We start from the raw sequence: 22,336 nt of genomic DNA, 5'->3' as shown, positions 1-22,336 counted from the left end.
TCCATTTATTTAGAAAAAGTGTGTTTCCAATATCTACAACTTCAATTGAAAATGCAAGTTTAGTTCACAAAATCAATTAATCAATTGTAACGTATCTCAACAATCTCAACCTTGGTACAATAGATCCAATTCACAGTGCAATAGATTCTGCCTTGGTCAACATCATTTGCTCATGATCAACAAGAATTAATATTGAACTAACTCGAGCAATCCAAAAATTTATATTACTCAAAGACAATACTTCCTTCAATATCTGCAGGATTAAATGAGGAGAAATCTTTTCGAATTTAACAATCATTTGTGAAATAACATCTCTAATAATGAAATCTAATATCAACATGTTTAGATCTATTATGTAAAACATGATTTCTACTAATTAAATATATAGCAAGTTGACATTCAGAATACAGAAGAACTTCTTTATCTATAAAACCAAATTAATGCAACTATCCCTTTAACCAAACACCCTTTTTGATTGCACAAGTAACATCAATATACTATATCTCAATTGAAGACAAGGCAACAATTTTCTATAGTTGAGATTTTCAAGTATTACAAAAATTATTAAGAGAATAGATATATGTAGAAGTATATTTTCTATTATCTCTATCACATGCATATAATGAATCGAACTTTGCTACTTGAACATCACGATTTACTGACCTGGATTTTGTGGGAATTAGAAATTAGAAAAAACAAAAGCTAAAATGTTCCCGAAAACTTCATTTGTAATCCTTTCTATCTACCGAGATATACAAGTAGCAATATCCTTATGATTTAGTATATCCTCTCAATATAATACCCTCGCTCTTTTCTTATAATGTACCTATTCCCAAATCAGATGTATATCACTAATTAAATATATCATATGTTCTTTTAATGTATCTAGGAGTCATCAAACTACTTTAATAGTTTTGTAATATGACTTATAGTGTACCCTTTCTCCAATTCCTCTTTAGTACCTCTTAATCTTACTCTCCCACTTGCACATTGTCTATTGTATAATCACTAGAACCACATAGAATAACTATGTTGGACTATAGAAAGTTACTACACCATCACATAAACTAGTGCTAAGCACCCGTAAGGTTAAATAGTATTACTCAAATAATAATTTCTTTTAATCTTTAATCTATTTTATTGTTTGGTGTGGCACGGTAAAGCTTTTTCTCCTTTGAAAAGTAATGTGATCGACTAACTAATGAGACATTAACTAGAGACATTTTACGGGAAGGAAGTTTAAAAAAATTTTGGATTAGAGGAGACTTGGATAAAAACATGTCAAATTGGTCATTGGTCATTGGTCATTGATCAGTAGAATACGTGAAAAGAATGCAAGATGTACTAAATTAGTATGCATTTTTTGGTTGCAAAATGTAGCACTGAGTAGTTCATTCGATGTTGCATATTCGGGCTTTTAGCATATCATCCGAAAATCAATTGGTTTCCAAAGAGGAAGGTCCAATATTTTATGACATTCGACCATCATTTATTTAAGAATGGCATTGTTGCTCTTGGACGGATGTATTGTTGGGCCGTACTTAAGCATAGGAGGGGTACGGGAAAATACCTCACACCCTTTATTGCAGGTATCGTCAAACGATAAAGGAGGACAAACTGACGAAGCAGATTTTGATAGAAAGAGTGCTCAACTTTTATTTACTATATTATAGTAGGTAGTAACATAACTATATTACACAGTTAAAACTATATGTTTCAGTCTCCATCTCTGCCAAAAGCATTCTTCTATGACAACAAAACACAAAGTACTTGAAATGTTTTCACTTAAAAGGAGCACTTCAACAAGTAAACAAGAACAACCCTCAAAATGCAGACCAGCTCCCCTTTTCCTCTTTCACAATAGAAGACAGTGATAGATTATCAGAATTCCGAACCGAGCAATTAGCACGAATCTCACCTTGCGTCCCTGTCGTTACATTCAGCTGCGACATCTTTATCATGGATATCACAAACCTCTCAAAGAACAACGTTTGATTAATAGCAAAGCTCGTAACAATGCTCCGAGTCCTTGTATCTGTGTACAAATCTTGATCCGACGTGAAGAGGCCTTGTCGGTTCATGAGATCAACGTAGTACCTGTTATCGAACACGTTAGGGGATCGAATATCGAGTACAGTTGTGTTAGTAGAGTTAGCAACGGGACAAATGACTCTAAGGTTGTTGGCAAAGGTCTGGGCCATTGTAGGGTCTTGTGTGGGATAAAGTCTATCAGTGAAGGAAGTGCAATGGCCAAGGCCAATGGTGTGGCCACCAGAGAGCGCAACTACGTCGGTGGGATCCAAATTCTTGGTTGCAAGGGAGGTAAGAAGTGCACTTGTGTTGCTTGATGGTGGAGGAAGGTTAGCCAATGTTACATTTCTTGTTGCAAAGTTGAGTCCATCTCTTCTTCCCAAAGGAATATCATAGTCAGGTCCACCAGACTGCAATATACAATAAAAACATAGTTAGTTTGAAATAGAGTGCATGTTGGCTTTAATGATGATGGTCAACCTAGACTCGAAGGCTCGACTCAACTCAACTCGGAGTATATGCATCAAGTGTAAGTTGGTTAGTTGATGGTCAATCTAGACCTAGAGTTTCAACATGACTTGTATGCATCGAGTGTAAGTTGGCTAAGTAATAGTCAACGTACACATAGAGGCTAGAGCTAACTTTATACCCTTAAATACAATATAAAGGAAAAGATTTAAATTCTTGTGATGTAACTTAGTTCCGTAAATTATATCTATGTTTTCTTATTGCATAAAATAATGATATTCATCATTGATGGTGATTATTATTAATTTAGGTGCCCATTTCGAACGTTACCATCTTCAACAAAAACGTGTTATGGACGTCACAAAATTAAATTTGTCAATGTGATGGTACAAAATGCTTATAATTTAATTTAATTTTTATTTTTATTTATATTTCTTTGACCAAGGGGTGTGAGAACCCCACCCAGTAATTAATGTTCACTTCTGTAAAAAGACAATACATTATTGTCAGCCTCATCTACCCAGTTGGTTGTGAATTAAATGACTTCACAGCTACGTTTTGATTAAAAATTGATTAGTGATCTTGACGAACTCGCAAGGACTAAAAGATGTAAGCATCGAAATTACAAATTTACGTTACGTTAGTTATATGAATTCTTTTTTATTTTGTTGAAAACGAAATTAAATCCTTTGGGCATCGATTGTATAAGTGATCAAAAATCTAGACGAATAAAATAAGGAGATCGATATTTAGCGACCGTTTGGTACAAATTAAAATTTTAATTTTAATCTAAGTCAAAGTTAACAATTAATTTTAATCACATATTTTATAGGTCTCACATGTTTGGTCCAGCTTAAAATTCAATTAAAATCAATTTTTTGACCGTTATTTCATTATTCCAACCGTTATTTTTGAATTCATCTCTCACAGTAGGACTTACTTTATCTCTAACGATCAAAAAATCAATTAACAAAATCTCTACCAAACAAACACTAAATAATGATCTTATATTCAGGTCTCGCTTCACCCTTTCAATTATAAAGGTATATTTTTTCTAGTAATTGCAAGTTTTGGGGTTCAAATATCGTTGCTATCCACAAATGAAAATTATATATATGTTGTAACCTTGATAGAATAGAATAAAATAAAATAAAATGAATTCGACTTATGACTAAGTTTAGATAAAATAAATTTGTCACGTCTCTAATGGATTGAAGTCTTTAAATAAGGTAGTTCATGGATTTAATTGATCAAGTATTTCATAGAAAATCATGTGATCCTAAATTCAAAATTAGAGAAAATATTAGGTTTACCAGAAACACAGCATCACGAGCAGCAATGGCAGTGATATCAGCGCAAGAGACGACTCTACCGCACTGCATATGCACGCGGCGGCGAAGATCTTCGATGATTCTAAAAGCTCGAGCCCTCAAGGTCAAATTCGGCGGCGCCTCCTGCTCACCGGGTCCGCTCGCCGATCCGACGAGAAGAACTGAAGCATCACACCCCTGCATCCATAATCATTTAAACATATAATCATATATTGAGAATTTCTTCTCTTGGGGCACTGAATTTTATGCGAAATTATACGTTTACGATTAAACTTTATTTTTTTTTTCATTTAAATTGATCGCTAAAATATTATTTGCTCTAAAAGAATCTTACGTGACCTATGAAACCCAAGAATCTAAATCTGTTGTTATCAATTCACCTCGCAACTAATAAAATACGGATGAAACTGCAGTGCCAGGATAAGGTTTCACAGAACCTCTACAAGCTCCTTGTCGGTGAGCATTTTTGGGGTATTTTTTTAAGAAAAATTCAACTTGTACATAATTATTGCACATAATAATATCCATAATGTGATGTGACAATCATCCGATTGTTGATGTGCAAGTGTGAGATTTGAATTAAAGGTTGAATTCAGTGTCACGTGTAATTATGGACATAATTACGTAAACAATTATGTACATGTAGACCCTAATACTGTGATAGACCCTGTGAAACGGGGCCCGCACACTAAACTTTATTCATAAAATAAAAGTGTGCTCCACTACAGGATCATAAATATCTCATCACGAAACTTTATAATGCATCATGAATTCATTTTCAAAAATATTGATTGACAAAACTTGAAAATCGAAATCTTTATAAACTTTTAACACCATTTTTAGTTATGATCTCTTCTAAACTCTTAAATTATTTTAAGATGAAGTATATATTTAGGTATAGTTGTATCCTATAAGCAAAAGTGTGTTAAGAAAAATAAAAACGAGAAAGGATCCAATTATTTCCTTTTAACTAAGAATTATGCTCACATGTCAACGGATTGTCTTATCAATCGACTGAATAATTATTAGAAAAGATTAAAAATTATTCTAGTCATAGATCAAGTAAATATTTATATTTATCCACTCCATCTCATATAAATTGAAAAATCTTAACAAAATAAAAGAAGATCACAACCCTATCAGTACACAATTTACCTGTACAAAGCAATCGTGGAAATGGAGTCGAAGCAAGCCAGCAGCTTGACCAATATCATCATCAAAAACACTCTGCAACTGTGTTCTTATAATGGATTCCAACCGAGGACATGCAGAATCATAGAAATTCCATGAGAGTCCCGGCACTATTTGCTGAGCTTCTGTCAAATGTAAAACAGTAGAAGAAAACACCAGAAAATTAACCAAAGAGATAGCAAAAGCAGAAGATATTGAAGCCATTATTAACTGAAACGAGGTATTATCTTGTTCTGGTTCAATGGAAGCAGGCCTTCTTATAGCCATAATAAAGTCCTATTTTTCATTTTCTTTTCTTTTCTTCGAACATTTAGTATTCCAAAAGGATAATGAAAGGCCACGTGCCTGCCACCACTTCAGTAAACCCTTTCTCTTTTTTCCTTATATTTTTTTCTACCATCTTCATTCAACCCTAGGGTTAGTGAATAGGCTGAGAATTGAATAAAGATAACCTAAACATATTATAATACACAAACCTAAATTTCGGCTTGATTTTTAACCATGTCATCTAAAAATTTAATTAGTTAAAGAATATATTCATTTTAATTTTGAGGAGAACAAAAATTTGGCATGTGCCGTTGTGCATAATTTTCATAAATAAATGACGATGTTACTTGAACACGAATCATTTGTCAAGTTGGAATACTATGTCAACCATATTAACTATAAGATCAAATTGTTAGAGATGATCAAGCATATTCATTCGAATCTTATCTTTAACAATAAGGCCATGTTTGATAGGCCATGATTTCCATGGAAAATGAATTCTATTTTCCCACAATTTTTTTTCATGGAATTTGTTTTCTTGGTTTTCTTGTCATGTGAACATTTTCTTGGTTTTCTAGGCTATGTTGCCGATTTTATTTTTATTTTTTAATTTTTGCAATGAAAATAAATTCTATTCCTAATTGTAAAAAAATATTTTTCTTTAATTGACAATTTCCATGTAAAACAAAGTCAAACGAATACCAAAAAATAGATAATTTTCTTGACTTTTTTTTTTTTTTTTTGCAATAGAAACAAATTCTATCCCTAATACCAGTAAATTATATCCCTTTAATTAACAATTTTCATATAAAATAAAGTCAAACAAACATCAAAAAATACTTTTATTTCAATATTTTTCACGTGAAAAATTATACCAATCAAACATAATAATTAACAATTCCCAGTAAAACAATTTCTAAGCAATTCGATTCCCTAGAATTCGTTTTCTTTCCACCCAAATTCCATCTTTGCAATCAAATAGACCCTAATGACTAAACCCTAGTGAATTGAATAAACTACATTTTTTTTTCCATTTTAGAATAGATAATTTAATAAAAGTAACCTAAACTTCTTAGAACTAAGAATTTTCTAACGAAATCCAGTATTTAAAGTCTTTCTATGATGACTAACAAATAGTCATGAAAGGAAATAAGATTAGAGGTTTTCACATCACATTAATTACTTGATATAAAGTTTAATAGTTTCTAACACGTTATGTCCTTTTCGCGTCATTAATGCGCAACAACTCTCAAAATTTAGAAATGAGTTGAACAATCAAATATGGTAATCTTATATTCTTTAAATTTGGAGTCTAATTCAAAATTCTAACATGTGATTCTTAGATGCTATAACCATGCAAGCTATTCATTTTTTAAAATTTTATTTTTAATGGTGAAGGAAGGTTAGAGATTTTAACATTGATTTGTCTTTGAATTCACATTATACTATTGTACTAGTTTTGAAAAAAGTTTCTTTAAGGGGGTGTTTAATAAACATTTTTATGTAAAAACGTATTTTAGAATGATAAATTGATGTGAAATGTGTGGTTGAAAAATAAGAAATTTTTTTTGATTTAAGTGTAATATTATTTTAATAAAGAATGTGTAGTTGAAAAGAAGAGAAAGAAAAATGTATTTTGAAAAAAATGGCTACCAAATGAGCTATAAATCAAAATCCGTTTTCTAGAAGATCCCGACATTCCATTTTCTAGAAAATCCCGACATTCATGCTTTAGTAGGTTTCGAAACCCTTTCATGGTGTTGAAGGGACAATAAAAAGAGTGTGTGAGAGAGATTTATTTCAACAAAATAGACTCAACGTACCAAGCTGTGAATTTTTTCTTTTATATTGAAGTTTTTTATTGTTACTTGTATGCATAAACAATATCCTAGACACTGAATATGCAAAAGTTAAAGATTGAAACTTGTAAGTTTAATTCTGCTTTTTCAAGGTGTGGACCTTGTCGAGAAAAAAATAAAAATAAAAAAACGAAAACGAAAATGAAAGCGAATACTTTTCTTTTTGTTTCAAGAACAAAATTGAGTCCCCCTTTTCTCCCAAAAATTTAAATACTTAGAGATTTGAAAAGTAGAAGAAACCTGCTTGGTCCACAGGTATCCCCGTCGGCACCTCATATGGGGGTAAGTAAGTTAATTTTTTACCATTTTTTATTCAGATAAGGCCCATGCGTTTGTGAGTTATATGGTCGGGTTCTGTAACCCGACCTCCGTGCATGAGGAATTTTTCAAGTGTAAAGTCACTTGTACACTCTTTTTATACATCATTGTGCACATCATTCGAGTTGGCAACATGTGATTGATGAAAAAGTTTGATTTTTTTTTTAAAAACTGTCAAATCCGAGTTTGATGAGTAACGGAGTGTACACAAAGTTATATAATATGATATACATGAAGCATTTTTCAAAGTAGAAAGTAGTGGTGGAATACTTGCTTCAGTACGACTCTTTCACATGCAAGAAAAAAAGATGCAGAAATCAGTGTTCTGTCACATTGATTTATCTCTTTTCTTCTCGTTTTGGTGGTTCCAAGTTAAAAGTGATGTTGGAGTACAACAAATTATTGTACGTCTACTGTGAGCTTTTAGTTCATGGTATTCTAAATTTGAAAAATGCTAAACAATCCGCATCGATGACTCTATAGATGACCGTATACTCACAATCGAGACGTGGATCCCGCGTGAGTAAAAAAATATTTTCCTCCTCCATTGTATGTATTATGTTAATCATGCGGTTCGTCTAGCATGCTTCTCTAAATTTATACTACAATATTAGTAAGCAAACGATTAAATTAATAATCCAAATGAAATTAATTTACAGTTCTATAAAAAGTAATCCGAGACGAACAAATGTAAATCAAACTCAATGGTACAAGAAAATAGATTTTAGGAAAAATATCTATGTAAAATTTTGAGGAGTATATTCTACGAAATTGATGATCAAATTGAAAACTTTCTAATTCGAACTTTCTTGGTGCAATAAATAAATTTTAGAAAGGAAGTGGGCTCTAAATTTTGAGGATTATATTCTACGAAATGATGATAAAATGGAAAACTAAATGGTCCTACATATAGCTTTCTCATATAAAAACATTTGAACACTTGAATGAAAATATGAAAAGGTAACACGATGAAATGTATAATCATTAAAAAAGACAAATTTTAGATCAAAATTTTTGAAAACAAGACACAACAATTAAATTTAGGGTCCATTTCATTTCAAAAAGTGTATTATGAAATAATGATCGATGTTGAAATGTGCGATTAAAAAGAAAGAAAAGTTTTTTCTTTATGTGTAATATTATTTTAATGAAAAATATGGAGTTAAAAATGAGTACTGATTTTCTTTCTTGTTAAAAATGAACACAATTTCTTCATTCCTATAGTGCAAAAATAGCTTAGAAAAAAGAAAGGAAAAAAATGACCTAAACTCCCATCACAGACCTCCACCCACACTCCATTCCACACGCCATTCTTCAATGCATATGGAAATGACTTTTTATGTTCACTGAAACCTACTTTTTCCTTTTTCCACGAAGCTAAATCCTTGACAAAAGATTAGAGGAAGGAAGTGCGTGTTATTCCTAACCATAATTCTTTATCAAACCATACTTTTTTCCCAAAGTCAACTATGCGATATTCTCGTTTCAAAATCAAGATCCTACAAAGTCGGTTACGTTTTGCAAGCATCAAGAAAATGAATAATAGATATTAAGAAAGCTCGTAAAAAGTCAATTATGGGTTGTAATCATCAAGAAAATGAATATTATAAAAATAAAAATAATCGATAAATTTGGAATAAACCCTTTTTCTATTCAATCAAAATCAAAACCTAAAGTGCCCACGACTGCCCTATTAAACCCTAGTTACAAAAAGTCTAATTAAAATTGCTCGTCTAGGCCCCCGACTAAATGAAAATCTTTTAGAATTTAAATAAATAGAATGATGTAATTTAGTTGAATGATGCCATGTTAAAACATTTAAAGAATATTCGTTCTTGATAATTCGAGGACACTTGAACTATAGATTATTGGCGATAAATATAAGGTTTGCTTTCATGCAAATCTTGTTAGAATTTGGGATGTGACCGGAATTCCACGTTGAAATAATTATAGAATTCTAATTGAAGTTCACATCAAGAGGAATTTTATTTGGAATGCTATTGTGGAATCATATTCAAGTTTAATTGTCAAATTCTAATTAAAGTTCTATTTGAAAGCTCTATTGGGAGTTGGAATTTGTGTTAAACTCGAAGAGATCAAAATAATGAAACTTTTGGCATTTCGTTTCATGTACAACTCTACTTGTAGGGATTGGATTGTTTTTCCTTATAAATACTAGACTCTTTTTCTAAATTTGTGAAGCCAACAAAATCATTGTTGCTCAATTATTTATACTCTCTCTAGTTGTTATTAATAAAAATCGTTCATCTATCAATTTCTCTTCTTGTTCTTTATTTTAAATCCTATTTCTGTGATTGTGATCCTGTATACTTCATATTACTCCATATATCTCAATGCAGTTCTCCATCAAATAATGGTTTATTTTTGTTTCACCTCCAACAAGTGGTATAAGACCACAAGCTGTTTGGTTTGGTTGAGGTTTTCTAGAGATGATTGATTTGAAGTATAATATTACACTATTGGATTGCAATACAATGTTTTCTTTGTAACAATTGAAGATGAGAGCTGTTTTGGAGCAGATGGATTTGGACGATACTTTGCTAGGTTTTGATAAGATGCCAACAATGTGGACAACGAAGGAGAAACAATGGAAGGATATGAAGGCTTTGTCGCAGATACATCTTCATCTCTCCAATAATATTCTTCAGGACATATTGAAGGAGAAAACAGCTGCTGCTTTGTAGATGAAAGTGGAGCAGTTATGCTTGATCAAAAGTTTTATAACAAACTACATCTAAAGTAGAGACTATATCCCCATCACATGGCAGAAGGAGGATCCTTGGAAGATCACCTGGCTATGTTCAAGGAAATTGTCATTGATATGGAAACGTTAGAGGTCAAGTATGATGAAGAGGATATAGCATTGATCCTGTTGTGCTCGTTGCTCGCTTCATATTCGTCGTTTTGGAACATGATTTTGTGCAGTCCTGATACACTCACCATTGACAATGTTTATGATGTTTTAATCTCAAATGAGAAGATGAAGCATCTAGTTGGAGCTGCATCTAGAGATGAGGAAGCTTTGGCATTTAATGGTGATCGACGGAGGGGTAAGTCAAGTGTGAACTTCAGCAATATGCTTGCTTCTACTGCAAGGGGAAAGGACCTATCAAGAAGGATTGCGACAAGTTGCAGGCTAAAAGTAATTTAGCTACAAATCATGGGAGGAAATCAAATAATTCAGATGAGATTATTATTGCCAAGGACTTTCGGATAGCGGAAATATGGTGTTGACTGTATCTAACATGGAATCTAAACCGATTGAGGAATGGATTATGGATTCATTGTGTTCGTTTCATATATATCCCAATGGAGCTTGGTTTAAATCATATGAGGTGATGAAGCAAAATGGAGTTGTCATAGGAAACAATCAGTCTTGCAGGGTAACTGAAATTGGTCAAGTCATATTGAGGTTACAGGATGGGATAGTTAGAATTCTTGGTCAAGTCCGACATGTTCCAAACTTAAGGAAAAATATCATCTCACTGAGTACCCTGGATTCAAAGGGGTACAAGTTATCTGGTAAAGGTAGAGTTTTGAAGGTACGAAGAGGTGTTCGAGTTATACTGAAAGGATGGAAGAAATCTCAGTTGTACATTTTGTAGGGACACGCAGAATCAGTTAAGAGATATCTGGACAAATTTGGTACGTGGTGGACATACAGATTAGTATAATACCTTTTAGATTTGGCTCTAAGTCGTTGAGGAACACTACTCGAGAAAGTTTTGATGACATGAGTATCAAAATTGATTCTATAGAATTATTTTCAAAAATTTTAATGCCAAAAGATTTGCATGGACTCAAATGACAAATCTCAATTGCAAGTATATAAAAGTCAAAACTGCTAAGGACAATCCATCCATTACTTCCAATTAAAAACAATAATAATATCCGAATATCCTTGTCACTTGTCCTTATTATAATGTTCCTTTGGAATATATATCCATATATACACACACACAGAGGTCGTGGTTGGACAAGTAGTAGACATAGGTGATCCAACAATAGAATAAACCAACTACTCAATTGTAATAATAATGGCAAATTTAATGCTCGATTTGAACAATGAATAACTATAGAGTCATGTTTGGTGTGCAGCACTTTGTACACTAGGTATGACAGCCCCCTCACATGGGAGGCACCACGATCAACATGGGGGCCCTCATGTAAGGGGGTTGTAAGCTTGTACAAGCAAAATAACCCATAAATATATTATATATTTTTCTAAATTTTAGAATTATCTAGTCTTCTTCAATTGAGTATTTCAAAGCATTCTATTTTTCACGGATGAAACTGGTAACACATTTTTATTTTTTGTTGCACAATATATGAGTTATCTATTCTTTCTTTCAAAAAGAAAAAATGATATTGGTTAATTGAGATATTGATACAAACCGAACAAGGAAATTTACGAAAACTATGAGTAATCAATTGTTAAGAATAAGATAATCCACACACAATACATTTGGGGTTTAGTTTGAAAGGTCAATAATAGGTGTCAATAATTGTGTGATTCACTGATAAGTAGAGTCCTAATTCATTCATTTAGTAGATGTTTATTCAAAAATATTTATTCTCTCTAAACTTGTACGATGTCAAGGATGTAAATGAGTATAAAATAATTATCTGGTTTACACATTATTTGTGAAAATAAATAATACCTAGACACATTAATGCACAAATATGAGTAAGGAGGATAAGATTAGAGAGGTATGAAAAAGGAAGATAGAATTAGAGGAGATTGGATTAAGATGAGTTAATAGTGTATTGTTATAATATGGCATTTGGTGCTACATGATATTAGGAAAAAAGTTCAAGTTTAAAAAAAAAAAAATTACAAAATTACAAAATTTCATATTTATAAGTAGTTTTTCTTACTTTTATGTAAATTTACTTGTAAGTTTTTTTACCTTATAAGTGACTTATTACTTAGATATTTTACTTATAAATAAGTTTTTACTTTTAACTGAATATTTTAACTAACAAGTGAATATTTTTACATATAAGTGATTTTTCTACTTTTACATAAAAATTTTAATTATAAGTAATTTTTTTTCTAAATATTTTTGTATACAAGTGAGCTTTTTACTTCTAAGTAAATTTTTATTTATGAGCAATATTTTTTCTTCTACGTGAATTTTTTACTTATGAGTAATTAATTTTACATAAATATAAATTTTTAATTTATTAGTATTTTTTTTATGCATAAGTGTATTCTTCATTACTAAATAAAGTTTTCTGTCTTAAGTAATTTCTTACTTACATGCAATTTTTTATTTATGAATAAATTTTCTTGTTTATTATATTTATCCAACTCATTTTTTCCTATTATTCAGCACACGAATTTTATAAGTAACAAATAATTTGGTCACCCTGGTAGCTTCCTATGAAAATCATGAGCATATAGAGTTGAGAAAATAAAAAACAAAGTTTAAAACTTTTCTAGAAGGTCTTCCTTTGTTAGTCAACATTATTTTCACACCCCGAAATTGCTGTAATGATTCATAGGTAGAAGCAATGTTATAAAATGCGTAATGCGTAGTGATGCGTGAAGGCCAAGCTATAGACTACGCGAGCTTAGGTGAGGTTTAGGCTTAAAAAGGCATTTTCTTATTTTAATATTATTTTAATTCTTAATAAATAAATAAAAATATTTAATAATTAAAAATAATACTTACTAAACATTTAAAACGGATATATAGGAACGTTATACATTTTTTCAAAGTTTCCAACAAAAACATAAGTTTCAAACTTAAATACAAAAAAGTAAATAAATAGTATAGGAACTTAAATTTTATCTAACTCTTTATCGCACTCCAATTTAATATCATCTTTTTCATCTAATTCGTCTTATGTGTCTTCCGATATATGTGGTTGTTTTAAATTAGGGCAAAATGAAGAAATCAGCCATTGATAATTTTTTAATAACACAAAATTTAAAAAAATTAAAATTAAAATTAAAAAAGGATGATTAGCATGCATAATTGCACCTATGCGCACCTTAGCGGTCAACGATTGTCATTGACCGTCAAATAAGGCGTCAATCCACTTGGCTTGACGTTTTGGTCCAACATCACGCCGTGCCTAGGCGTCGCAATTTAGAACACTGAATAAGAGGGGCGTTCTTATTTTAATATTATTTTAATTCTTAATAAATAAATAAAAATATTTAATAATTAAAAATAATACTTACTAAACATTTAAAACGGATATATAGGAACGTTATACATTTTTTCAAAGTTTCCAACAAAAACATAAGTTTCAAACTTAAATACAAAAAAGTAAATAAATAGTATAGGAACTTAAATTTTATCTAACTCTTTATCGGACTCCAATTTAATATCATCTTCTTCATCTAATTCGTCTTATGTGTCTTCCGATATATGTGGTTGTTTTAAATTAGGGCAAAATGAAGAAATCAGCCATTGATAATTTTTTAATAACACAAAATTTAAAAAAATTAAAATTAAAATTAAAAAAGGATGATTAGCATGCATAATTGCACCTATGCGCACCTTAGCGGTCAACGATTGTCATTGACCGTCAAATAAGGCGTCAATCCACTTGGCTTGACGTTTTGGTCCAACATCACGCCGTGCCTAGGTGTCGCAATTTAGAACACTGAATAAGAGGGGCATGATATAGTATTTGAACATTGCATATTTCTAAGAAATGAACTATCAATTTTGTAAGGAAACTGTAATACGTCGTACATATATATTTTGTTTTGCACAAAAGTGTTGAAACAAATTTCTGTCTTCTTTATTTTATTCGTTGTTGTCCATATTTTTTTTGTAAGGAATATTTCATTTTGTAGATTCAATATGTTTTTCTTTCTTCTACAAGCTTGAATATATAAGAAAAAGTGTTGATTGTATTGTTGCATGAAAGCTGTGTGTTTGTATTCTATGTATAAATCGAACTAAACGAAGTATTTGAAATATGAAAAAACTTCCATTTCAATAATATTTTTAAAGGGGTTGCAAACGTATTTGTTGATCGCAAGGAAAACTATAACCAACATTTTTTTTATCTGATTGAAATTTCATATTGGATACTGTATACCATTTTCATTTTTTGTTCAAATGGCATCCAATGAAATAGGACATGTATCACCACTCCTACTTAACGATGGGTCTAATTTTTAGTTTCTTTATTTTTTTCTAAAAACCTCTCTTGGTCGACATTGACAAGATTACGGCCCTCCTCCCAATTGGAGCATAGGCAGATCATCATTGAGATCTCTCTCCATTCTATCATTTAATAACGGTGTGGTACTAGAAACCATTCTAAGATAAATCATTGTTTAAAAAAAAAAAAGGTGTTGTAATGCTTTGGCAGTGTGAGACATTCTCATCTTTGTATCTTAATGTGTTGGATGATTGAAACGTGAATATTTTACTCATGAGCATAATGTTATAAGCAGGTTATTTGATCTTTATCCTTATATAGAAAAATGAGAATGGACTAGAAGTGCATGACCTTCCTTATATATCCATAAAGCATATGAGTAAGAAGGAGAATGGTCTTAATTAAACAGAGAAAAGGAAATAGTGCACTAATAGGGAAATAGAGAAGTTCGCCCTCTCACCTAAATGAGGGGGATTGCTTTACCTGTTCCTTCTCTTTATTTATTAACAAAGCGTGTTAACTAATCTCATTTATTAGGTATTCTTTGAAGAGCAATGAGATGATGTAACAGGTAGATAAGTTGATACAAGAAAATCGTTTGAACCCACTAATGCAACCTAGTTACCAAAAGCAAGAGAATTATCTTCGTTACATTTACACATTGTTTGATCTCCATTCTTTAGAAAAAATAAATTTTTCTATTTCTCTTTATTTATTAACAAAGCGTGTTAACTAATCTCATTTATTAGGTATTCTTTGAAGAGCAATGAGATGATGTAACAGGTATATAAGTTGATACAAGAAAATCGTTTGAACCCACTAATGCAACCTAGTTACCAAAAGCAAGAGAATTATCTTCGTTACATTTACACATTGTTTGATCTCCATTCTTTAGAAAAAATAAATTTTTCTACAGTGTTTTAACATCATTTTAACCACACATTTTTCAATAAAATAATATTATACGTAAATTCAAAATTTTTCCTTATTTTTTAACCACACATTTTCTATCAATACACTATTCAAAAATTCATTTTTCCCCTCCAAGTGGGGCTCAAAAACAAGGGCTTATTTTCATTTTCTAGTTGTGTGGCTGTGAATTAGAATCTTTTGCACTTTCTAGTAGATAAACTGGCACATCATGTAGCCTTTTGTAATGCACTTTCATTATCAAACAATGGCACCTTATTTAGATAAAGTTTATTTTTTCTTTTTCTTTTTTCTTTTTTTTTTCCTTTTTAAGGTTTGATTTTTGTGTATGTTAATTAATTCTCGTTTGCTTTCTTTTATTTTTGCAGGATTGAGACCTTTTGGTAGCGTAGTAGTATTATTTCCTAGGGAAAGTTAATTTGTACTCACCACACATGGTTATTAAGTCCACATTTGAGTTATATTCTCTAAAAATTCATTTTTTTTTCTTAAACTCATTTTCAATCACGTACACAATTTTCCAATAAAATTAATAATTTTATACGTAAATTTAAAAATTTTACCTACTTTTAGTAACATAATTTCTTAAAAATCACTAATACAAAATTCATTTTCACCCAAAAAAAAAAAAAAACCACTATGTGTCTCAAACATTGTTCAAAATATTTGACTGATAAATTTTCTGAAAATCAGGTATCATCAAAGGATAAAAGAGGACTACACGACAAAGCAGATTTTGATAGTAAGAGTTCTCATCTTTTATTCATTATTATACAGTGAGTAGTCACATAACTTATATCACACAGTGAAAATAAAATGATTCAGTCTCCATCTCTGCCAAAAGCATTCATCTTTAACAACAAAACACAAATTACTGGAAATGTTTTCACGCAAAAGAAGCACTTCAAGAACTAAACAAGAAATACCCTCAAAATGCAGACCAGCTTCCCTCTTCCTCTCCCACAACAGAAGATAGTGAAAGATTATCAGAATTCCGAACCGAGCAATTCGCACGAATTTCGCCTTGTCTCCCTGTCAAGACGCTCAACTGCGACATCTTTATCATGGCAATTGCAAACTTCTCGAAGAACAAAGTTTGATTAATAGCAAAGCTCGTGACAATGCTCCGAGTCCTTCTATCCGTGTACAAATCTTGATCCGACGTGAAAAGGCCTTGTCGGTTCATGAGATTGACGTAGTACCTGTTATCGAACACGTTAGGGGATCGAATATCGAGTACAGTGGTGTTAGTAGAGTTGGCAGTGGGACAATTGGCTTTAAGGTTGTTGGCAAAGGTTTTGCCCATTGTAGGGTCTTGTGTGGGATAGAGCCTGTTGGTAAAGGAAGTGCAGTGGCTAAGGCCAATGGTATGGCCACCCGAGAGTGAGACTATGTCGGTGGGGTCAAAATTCTTGGCTGCAAGGGAGGTAAGAAGTGCACTTGTGTTGCTTGTTGGTGAAGGAAGGTTTGCCAGTGTTGCATTTCTTGTTGCAAAGTTGAGTCCATCTTTTCTTCCCAAAGGAACATCATAGTCAGGGCCACCAGACTGCAATATTGTTCAAAAGAAACAAAGTTAGTTTGAAACTAAATGTTGGCTAAGTGATGGTAAACCTAGATCCGTAGTCCTTGTTTGGTTCAACTAAAAAAGCTAATTAAAATTTAAATCAAGTTGACAATAAATTTTAATCATACATTTCATAGGACCGATGACTTTTTAATCAGATATATCATCAATTTTTATTAAAATATAATAAAAACCTAATTTTTTTGTCTAAACCAAATAGAGACATAAGCTCGGCTCAACATGTATCATTTATGCATTGAATTAGCTGGACAAGTGATGATCGACGTAGATTTCCTTTAAATATATCAACGAATTCACGTCGTCGATTTCAAATACTATGTATTTTGTTGGTCGACCGTTCCTGGAAAAGCAATACGCTCAACATTTTTTGTCAGCGTGAGCCTATTAAATGCTCATAATTTAGGAATGTGGGATGATGCATGTTTTTTGAAATCAATTAGCAGCACTAATTAATGGAATTTTGCTGTTTTATCAAGACAGAGGTTCTCCTACCGACACTCATAGCAAGCGGGTCCTATATGGGATCCACCTGTATAAAAAATTACCCCAAAACCCACCTCATGTTATGAGTATTCGGTACGACTGTACCTCAAGCTCTTCTCTAATTAACGTGCCCTTCAACAAAAAGACAGGTCAAGAGTGTGTTGAAAAATCAGCGGATGAGTTGTGGTTAGGGGTGACGGTGCGTTTCGAGGTGTGAAGTGGGAGAGAAGGTCAGCTTCATTATTCATCTTTACGTTAGTTGTGAGTTATAAATGACTTCACTGCCTTGTATTTAGTTCCGGTTGGTTCATCTAAAAGGTTAATTAAAATTCGATAAATTTTAACTATACATTTAATAGAATCCATAACTTTTCAACCACAAATCCATCAATTTTTATCAAAATTTACTAAAAATCTAATTTTCTTTAAATCAAAGAGACTTATTATTTTTCAATAGCATTGACGAGTCTTGATGTTGAGCTCCTATTTGGGTAATATGAAAATCAAATTTTTAGTAAATTTTAATAAAAAATGATGAGAACTGTGATTAAAATATTGTGGGTCCTATGAAATATATTTAAAATTAATTATTGATTTTTTGAAATTTTAATCATATTCAATCTAGACCAAACATGGGCTGAAATTAGATTTAATTCTTATGTAATTGATTGTACAAGTTCGAGAAGAGGGTTGAATCAAATGAAGGAGGGTGAATTTAATAATTTAATATTATAAATAAGAATACTAGTAGATATGTGGATAATAATTAACAATTTTGAATATATACTTACAATTAATTTTTATCTTTAACTTAGTTTATAAATTATGTTCGAATGGAGAATATAATATATTCAATATAGTAATAGAGCAAACATAGATCATATGTTAAAATCCCTATCCACTCCTTTAAGTTTTTATAAAAATAAAAATAGAAGTAGAAAAGAATTCGATCTGTACAAATCGAGTGCTAAAAGTTAAAAATAAATATCGTTGTCCCATTTCTAATGAGTTAAGATTTTAAAAGACATGGTTTGTCATTTCATTTTGTTTGATATATTAGCTCTAATGTCAAGGAAAACTCTATGCAAATAAGAATTTTGCTACTTTGTCCAAATTTTTTTGTCCGAACGATTGTCAGCCTCTCACATGTTATGAATATTTCATAAATAAGAAAGTCCAAAAAAAGTGTGTACTGTCATTATGAGCGTCGGTCACCCCTATGTCAAAAAAAATTCGGGCTCTGGAGCGAGATTGATGCAACTAATTTTTTGCATCCACCCAAAAATTCATACTAATTTTGGTCTCTCTAACGTTCTTCGAACATGTTTGATTGAGTCGAGTGTCATTGCCAAGTTAAATTCAATAATGTTCTGTTATTATGTAAGGAGAACTGATGTAAGGTTTACCAGAAATACAGCATCACGAGCTGCAATGGCAGCGATATCAGCACAAGAGACAACTCTACCGCACCGCCTATGCACGCGGCGACGGAGATCATCGATGATTCTAAAAGCTCGAGCCCTTAATGTCAAATTCGGTGGTGCCTCCTGTTCACCCGGCCCGCTGGCCGAACCGGCTAGCAGAACTGAAGCATCACACCCCTAAAAATCATCATTTCAACAAGATGAACAACTCGTGTAAAAGTAAAATACGATCACAACCCTATCGCTCCACATTTTACCCAGAAAATAAAAAGAAGAAAAAGATACAATCCCATTTATGTACCTGCACGAAGCAATCGTGAAAATGGAGTCGAAGCAAGCCAGCAGCTTGACCAATATCATCCTTAAAAACCTCTTGCAGCTGTTTCCTCACAATGGATTCCAACCTAGGACATGAAGAATCATAGAAACTCCATGAGAGTCCCTGTACTAATTGCTGAGCTTCTGTCAAATGTAAAACAGTAGAAGAAAACCCCAGAAAAAGGGCCAAAGAGAGGGAAAAAGCAGAAGATATAGAAGCCATGATTAACTAAAATGGGGTATATTCATGTTCTGGTTCAATGGACAGCAGGCCTTCTTATAGCCATAATAAATTCACCGATTTTCTTTTTCCTTTGAACGTTTATTATTACAGTAGGACACTGATGGCCACGTGTCTTCCACCACTTCAGTAAGCTCTTTTCTATTTTTTTTCCCCTCTTATATTTCTTTTTACAATCTTCGTTAAAACCTAGGGTTATTTCAGTGGAATAGGTTTGAGAATCGAATGATTTGTATTTTGATTTTTAGAATTGACAATTTAATAAAAGTACAATACGCTTATTATTACTCGAGTCATTAGAGAAGAGTCGCGCATATTGATTGAATATTGGCTTTAACACGTACGTTGTGCAGATTGGTTTCGTAGTTCGATTAAATTAAAATTTGACACGTAGATAATTTTACAAAAAATGAATTATTGTGGACTTGAAATTGGTATATATTTTGTGTGATTCTAATATATTGTCAATCATCTTGTAAATATTAAACTCTTAAAAAATAATTATATATATTCATTTAAATCTTATATTCAATCATGACATCCACTCAACCTCATTTACTTAAGCCATTGTTTGGATATAATATTATTTTATTAAAGAATGTGTGGTTGAAAATAAATTTTAAAAAAATGAATTTTTAGAATAATGGGAATCAAACAAGGGCTTAAATATTCCTTTATTTCATAATAACAGATACCAAATTCGTATTTAAAGCAAATGATCAAAAAAAAGGTTTTATATTACATAAATTAATGTAAAGTTTAATAATTAGGTACACATTAGTACCCTGTTTTCTCAATTAATGCATGACAATTCTCAAAATTCAGTGTCATTTTGTAAAATTAAAAATGATAGTCTTGTATTCTTGAAATTTAAAGCCTAATTTAAAAAGTTATGCCTAAACCATCTATTCTTTAATTTATTTTAATTGGAAGATTGAAATGTCAAAAAGATATATTAATTATTGAATTCACATTATCTGATTTTATTAATTTTGAAAATAATTCTTTTAATAAAAAGTGAAAATTCACGAGATTCTTATTTTAGTAGCTCGTGAGATCCTTTCAATTGTCGATGTAGTTTGGAAAAGCACATTAATCTGATTTTACTTCAAGAATATAGGCTTGACCCCCGCATCTATATATATATATATATATATATATTTATTTATTTATTTATTTATTTATTTATTTATATCTAAGTTTTTATACCACTACTTTCATGCATGAACATTAATATCCTAGACACTATGAATATGCAATTTAAAAATAGAAACTCATAGATCAAATTCTACATTTGTATGATGTGGACCATCCATAATGTCATTGTCAAGACCTAAAATTAACCTTGCTTTTCTTTCAGACGGTAAATTTTGGATAAAACTAGACGTCGAGGTGCCTATTTGGCGCCCCCCTATTGGGGGGTCGCCAGACGACCCCCCAAAAGGGGGCACCAAATAGGCACCTGAACGTCCAGCACGTCCCGTAAATTTTATCTACCTGTAAACTTTAGCAGAATTTTAATTAGGTTACTAAAAATAAATTTGTTTCAATTGAGTCACTCTTTCACATTTTGTCAGTTATGGTCACTCATAATGATGGAAATTAATTAATTGGTAGTCAAATTGTAAATATTTTTTTCACATAATAATTATTTTGTACCCTAGAAATGAAAATTGATCAGATGACGGTTTTTGCAATGTTGTATTAGGGTATATTCGGTAGTGATTATGAGAATTGATTTTTTGATCGTTAGAGAGAAAAGTGGATCTCATATGTGAATGAAAAAGTAAAAAAATGATTGCTGAAATAATGAAATAACCGTTAAAAAAAAATTTATATGAAAAATTGCTACCAAATGAGGGCTAAAAGGTAATAATAAAAAAAGTGCTTAATTTATTGGAGGTTGCTACATGTAAGCTCGGTGTACAGCTTTCCTCACATGGGGGGGTGAGGCCAACTCATTTATTGGGGTGGGCCCCTCCCCTCATATAAGGGTAATGCACACTAAGTTAGGGTTGGGCAAATCTCCCAAACCGAACGCAAATCGAACTGAACTGAATCCGACGGTTGTTGTCAAATTAAATACCCGAACGGATATCTAAATTGAGAACCGACGGGTACGGTTCGGTTCTCGGTTCTAGACCAAGAACCGAAAAACTGAATAAAAACCGAATCTTTCTAATTTTTTTAAATTTTGAGTAAATCAAATTATTTTAATTTCAATTTTTTTCTAAACAAATTAACAAATTAACCATTTCTAAATCCAAATTTTTGGCCTAATAATTTGTTTCATTTCTAATTTTTTAATTTTTGGCTCAATTTCCCATTTTATTGTTTCATTTCTTAACCCAACAAGATCCAATCCACTAAATAACCCTAAACATCTACACTAAAGTATATAACATTGTCTAGACTCTTACACTCACTCTCGCAGCCTCGCTAACATTTCAAAATCTATACAATCGTCGGTCGATACTGTGACCTCTGACCGAAGCTTTGACCTCCGTCGACCGAAATTTTTTCCATAACGGTCATTTGAACAAGGTAGTCTACTAGTCTCTGACATTCCAAAATCATTGAATGTATCATTAGTTATATTTATATAATATTGTTATAAATGTTAAAAATTTTAATTATAGTATAAAACCGAACCGAACCCGAACGGTTCCATAATTATATTTGAACCCGACGGTTCCATTTACTAGATACCCGAAAATTTTGGTTCGGTTCGGAACCGA

The 22,336-nt window shown here is 31.6% G+C and overlaps 2 protein-coding genes across 2 annotated transcripts; both read right to left on the bottom strand.

The window, feature by feature from the left end:
- Positions 1 to 1,630: 1,630 nt before the first annotated feature.
- On the bottom strand, positions 1,631 to 5,303 carry LOC111372232 (peroxidase 12-like). The gene is made up of 3 exons (XM_022994462.1): positions 4,986 to 5,303; positions 3,813 to 4,007; positions 1,631 to 2,441 (listed from the first exon to the last, which is right to left on the bottom strand). Exons 1-3 carry the CDS (start codon positions 5,286 to 5,288, stop codon positions 1,824 to 1,826), a joined length of 1,116 nt encoding a protein of 371 aa, XP_022850230.1. The 5' UTR covers positions 5,289 to 5,303; the 3' UTR covers positions 1,631 to 1,823.
- A 10,976-nt stretch (positions 5,304 to 16,279) lies between these two features.
- On the bottom strand, positions 16,280 to 19,626 carry LOC111372231 (peroxidase 12-like). The gene is made up of 3 exons (XM_022994461.1): positions 19,341 to 19,626; positions 19,022 to 19,216; positions 16,280 to 17,093 (listed from the first exon to the last, which is right to left on the bottom strand). The coding sequence occupies exons 1-3, from the start codon at positions 19,578 to 19,580 to the stop codon at positions 16,476 to 16,478; spliced, it is 1,053 nt and encodes a 350-aa protein (XP_022850229.1). The 5' UTR covers positions 19,581 to 19,626; the 3' UTR covers positions 16,280 to 16,475.
- Positions 19,627 to 22,336: the final 2,710 nt, after the last annotated feature.

The sequence above is a fragment of the Olea europaea genome, chromosome 23, assembly GCF_002742605.1.
Source record: "Olea europaea var. sylvestris chromosome 23, O_europaea_v1, whole genome shotgun sequence".
Taxonomy (NCBI): Eukaryota; Viridiplantae; Streptophyta; class Magnoliopsida; order Lamiales; family Oleaceae; genus Olea; species Olea europaea.
The sequence above is the reverse complement of the archived record's forward strand: the minus strand, read 5'-3'. Positions and strand labels throughout refer to the sequence as shown.

What these genes read in the sequence shown, in the direction of transcription:
- LOC111372232 (XM_022994462.1), bottom strand. Translation starts at nt 5,288, where the DNA reads ATGGCTATAAGAAGGCCTGCTTCCATTGAACCAGAACAAGATAATACC. An exon ending in TCCACGATTGCTTTGTACAG is followed by an intron (nt 4,008 to 4,985) that starts GTAAATTGTGTA and finishes TTATGGATGCAG; the next exon opens with GGGTGTGATGCTTCAGTTCT. An exon ending in CTCGTGATGCTGTGTTTCTG is followed by an intron (nt 2,442 to 3,812) that starts GTAAACCTAATA and finishes TGTATATTGCAG; the next exon opens with TCTGGTGGACCTGACTATGA.
- LOC111372231 (XM_022994461.1), bottom strand. Translation starts at nt 19,580, where the DNA reads ATGGCTTCTATATCTTCTGCTTTTTCCCTCTCTTTGGCCCTTTTTCTG. An exon ending in TTCACGATTGCTTCGTGCAG is followed by an intron (nt 19,217 to 19,340) that starts GTACATAAATGG and finishes GATGATTTTTAG; the next exon opens with GGGTGTGATGCTTCAGTTCT. An exon ending in CTCGTGATGCTGTATTTCTG is followed by an intron (nt 17,094 to 19,021) that starts GTAAACCTTACA and finishes ACAATATTGCAG; the next exon opens with TCTGGTGGCCCTGACTATGA.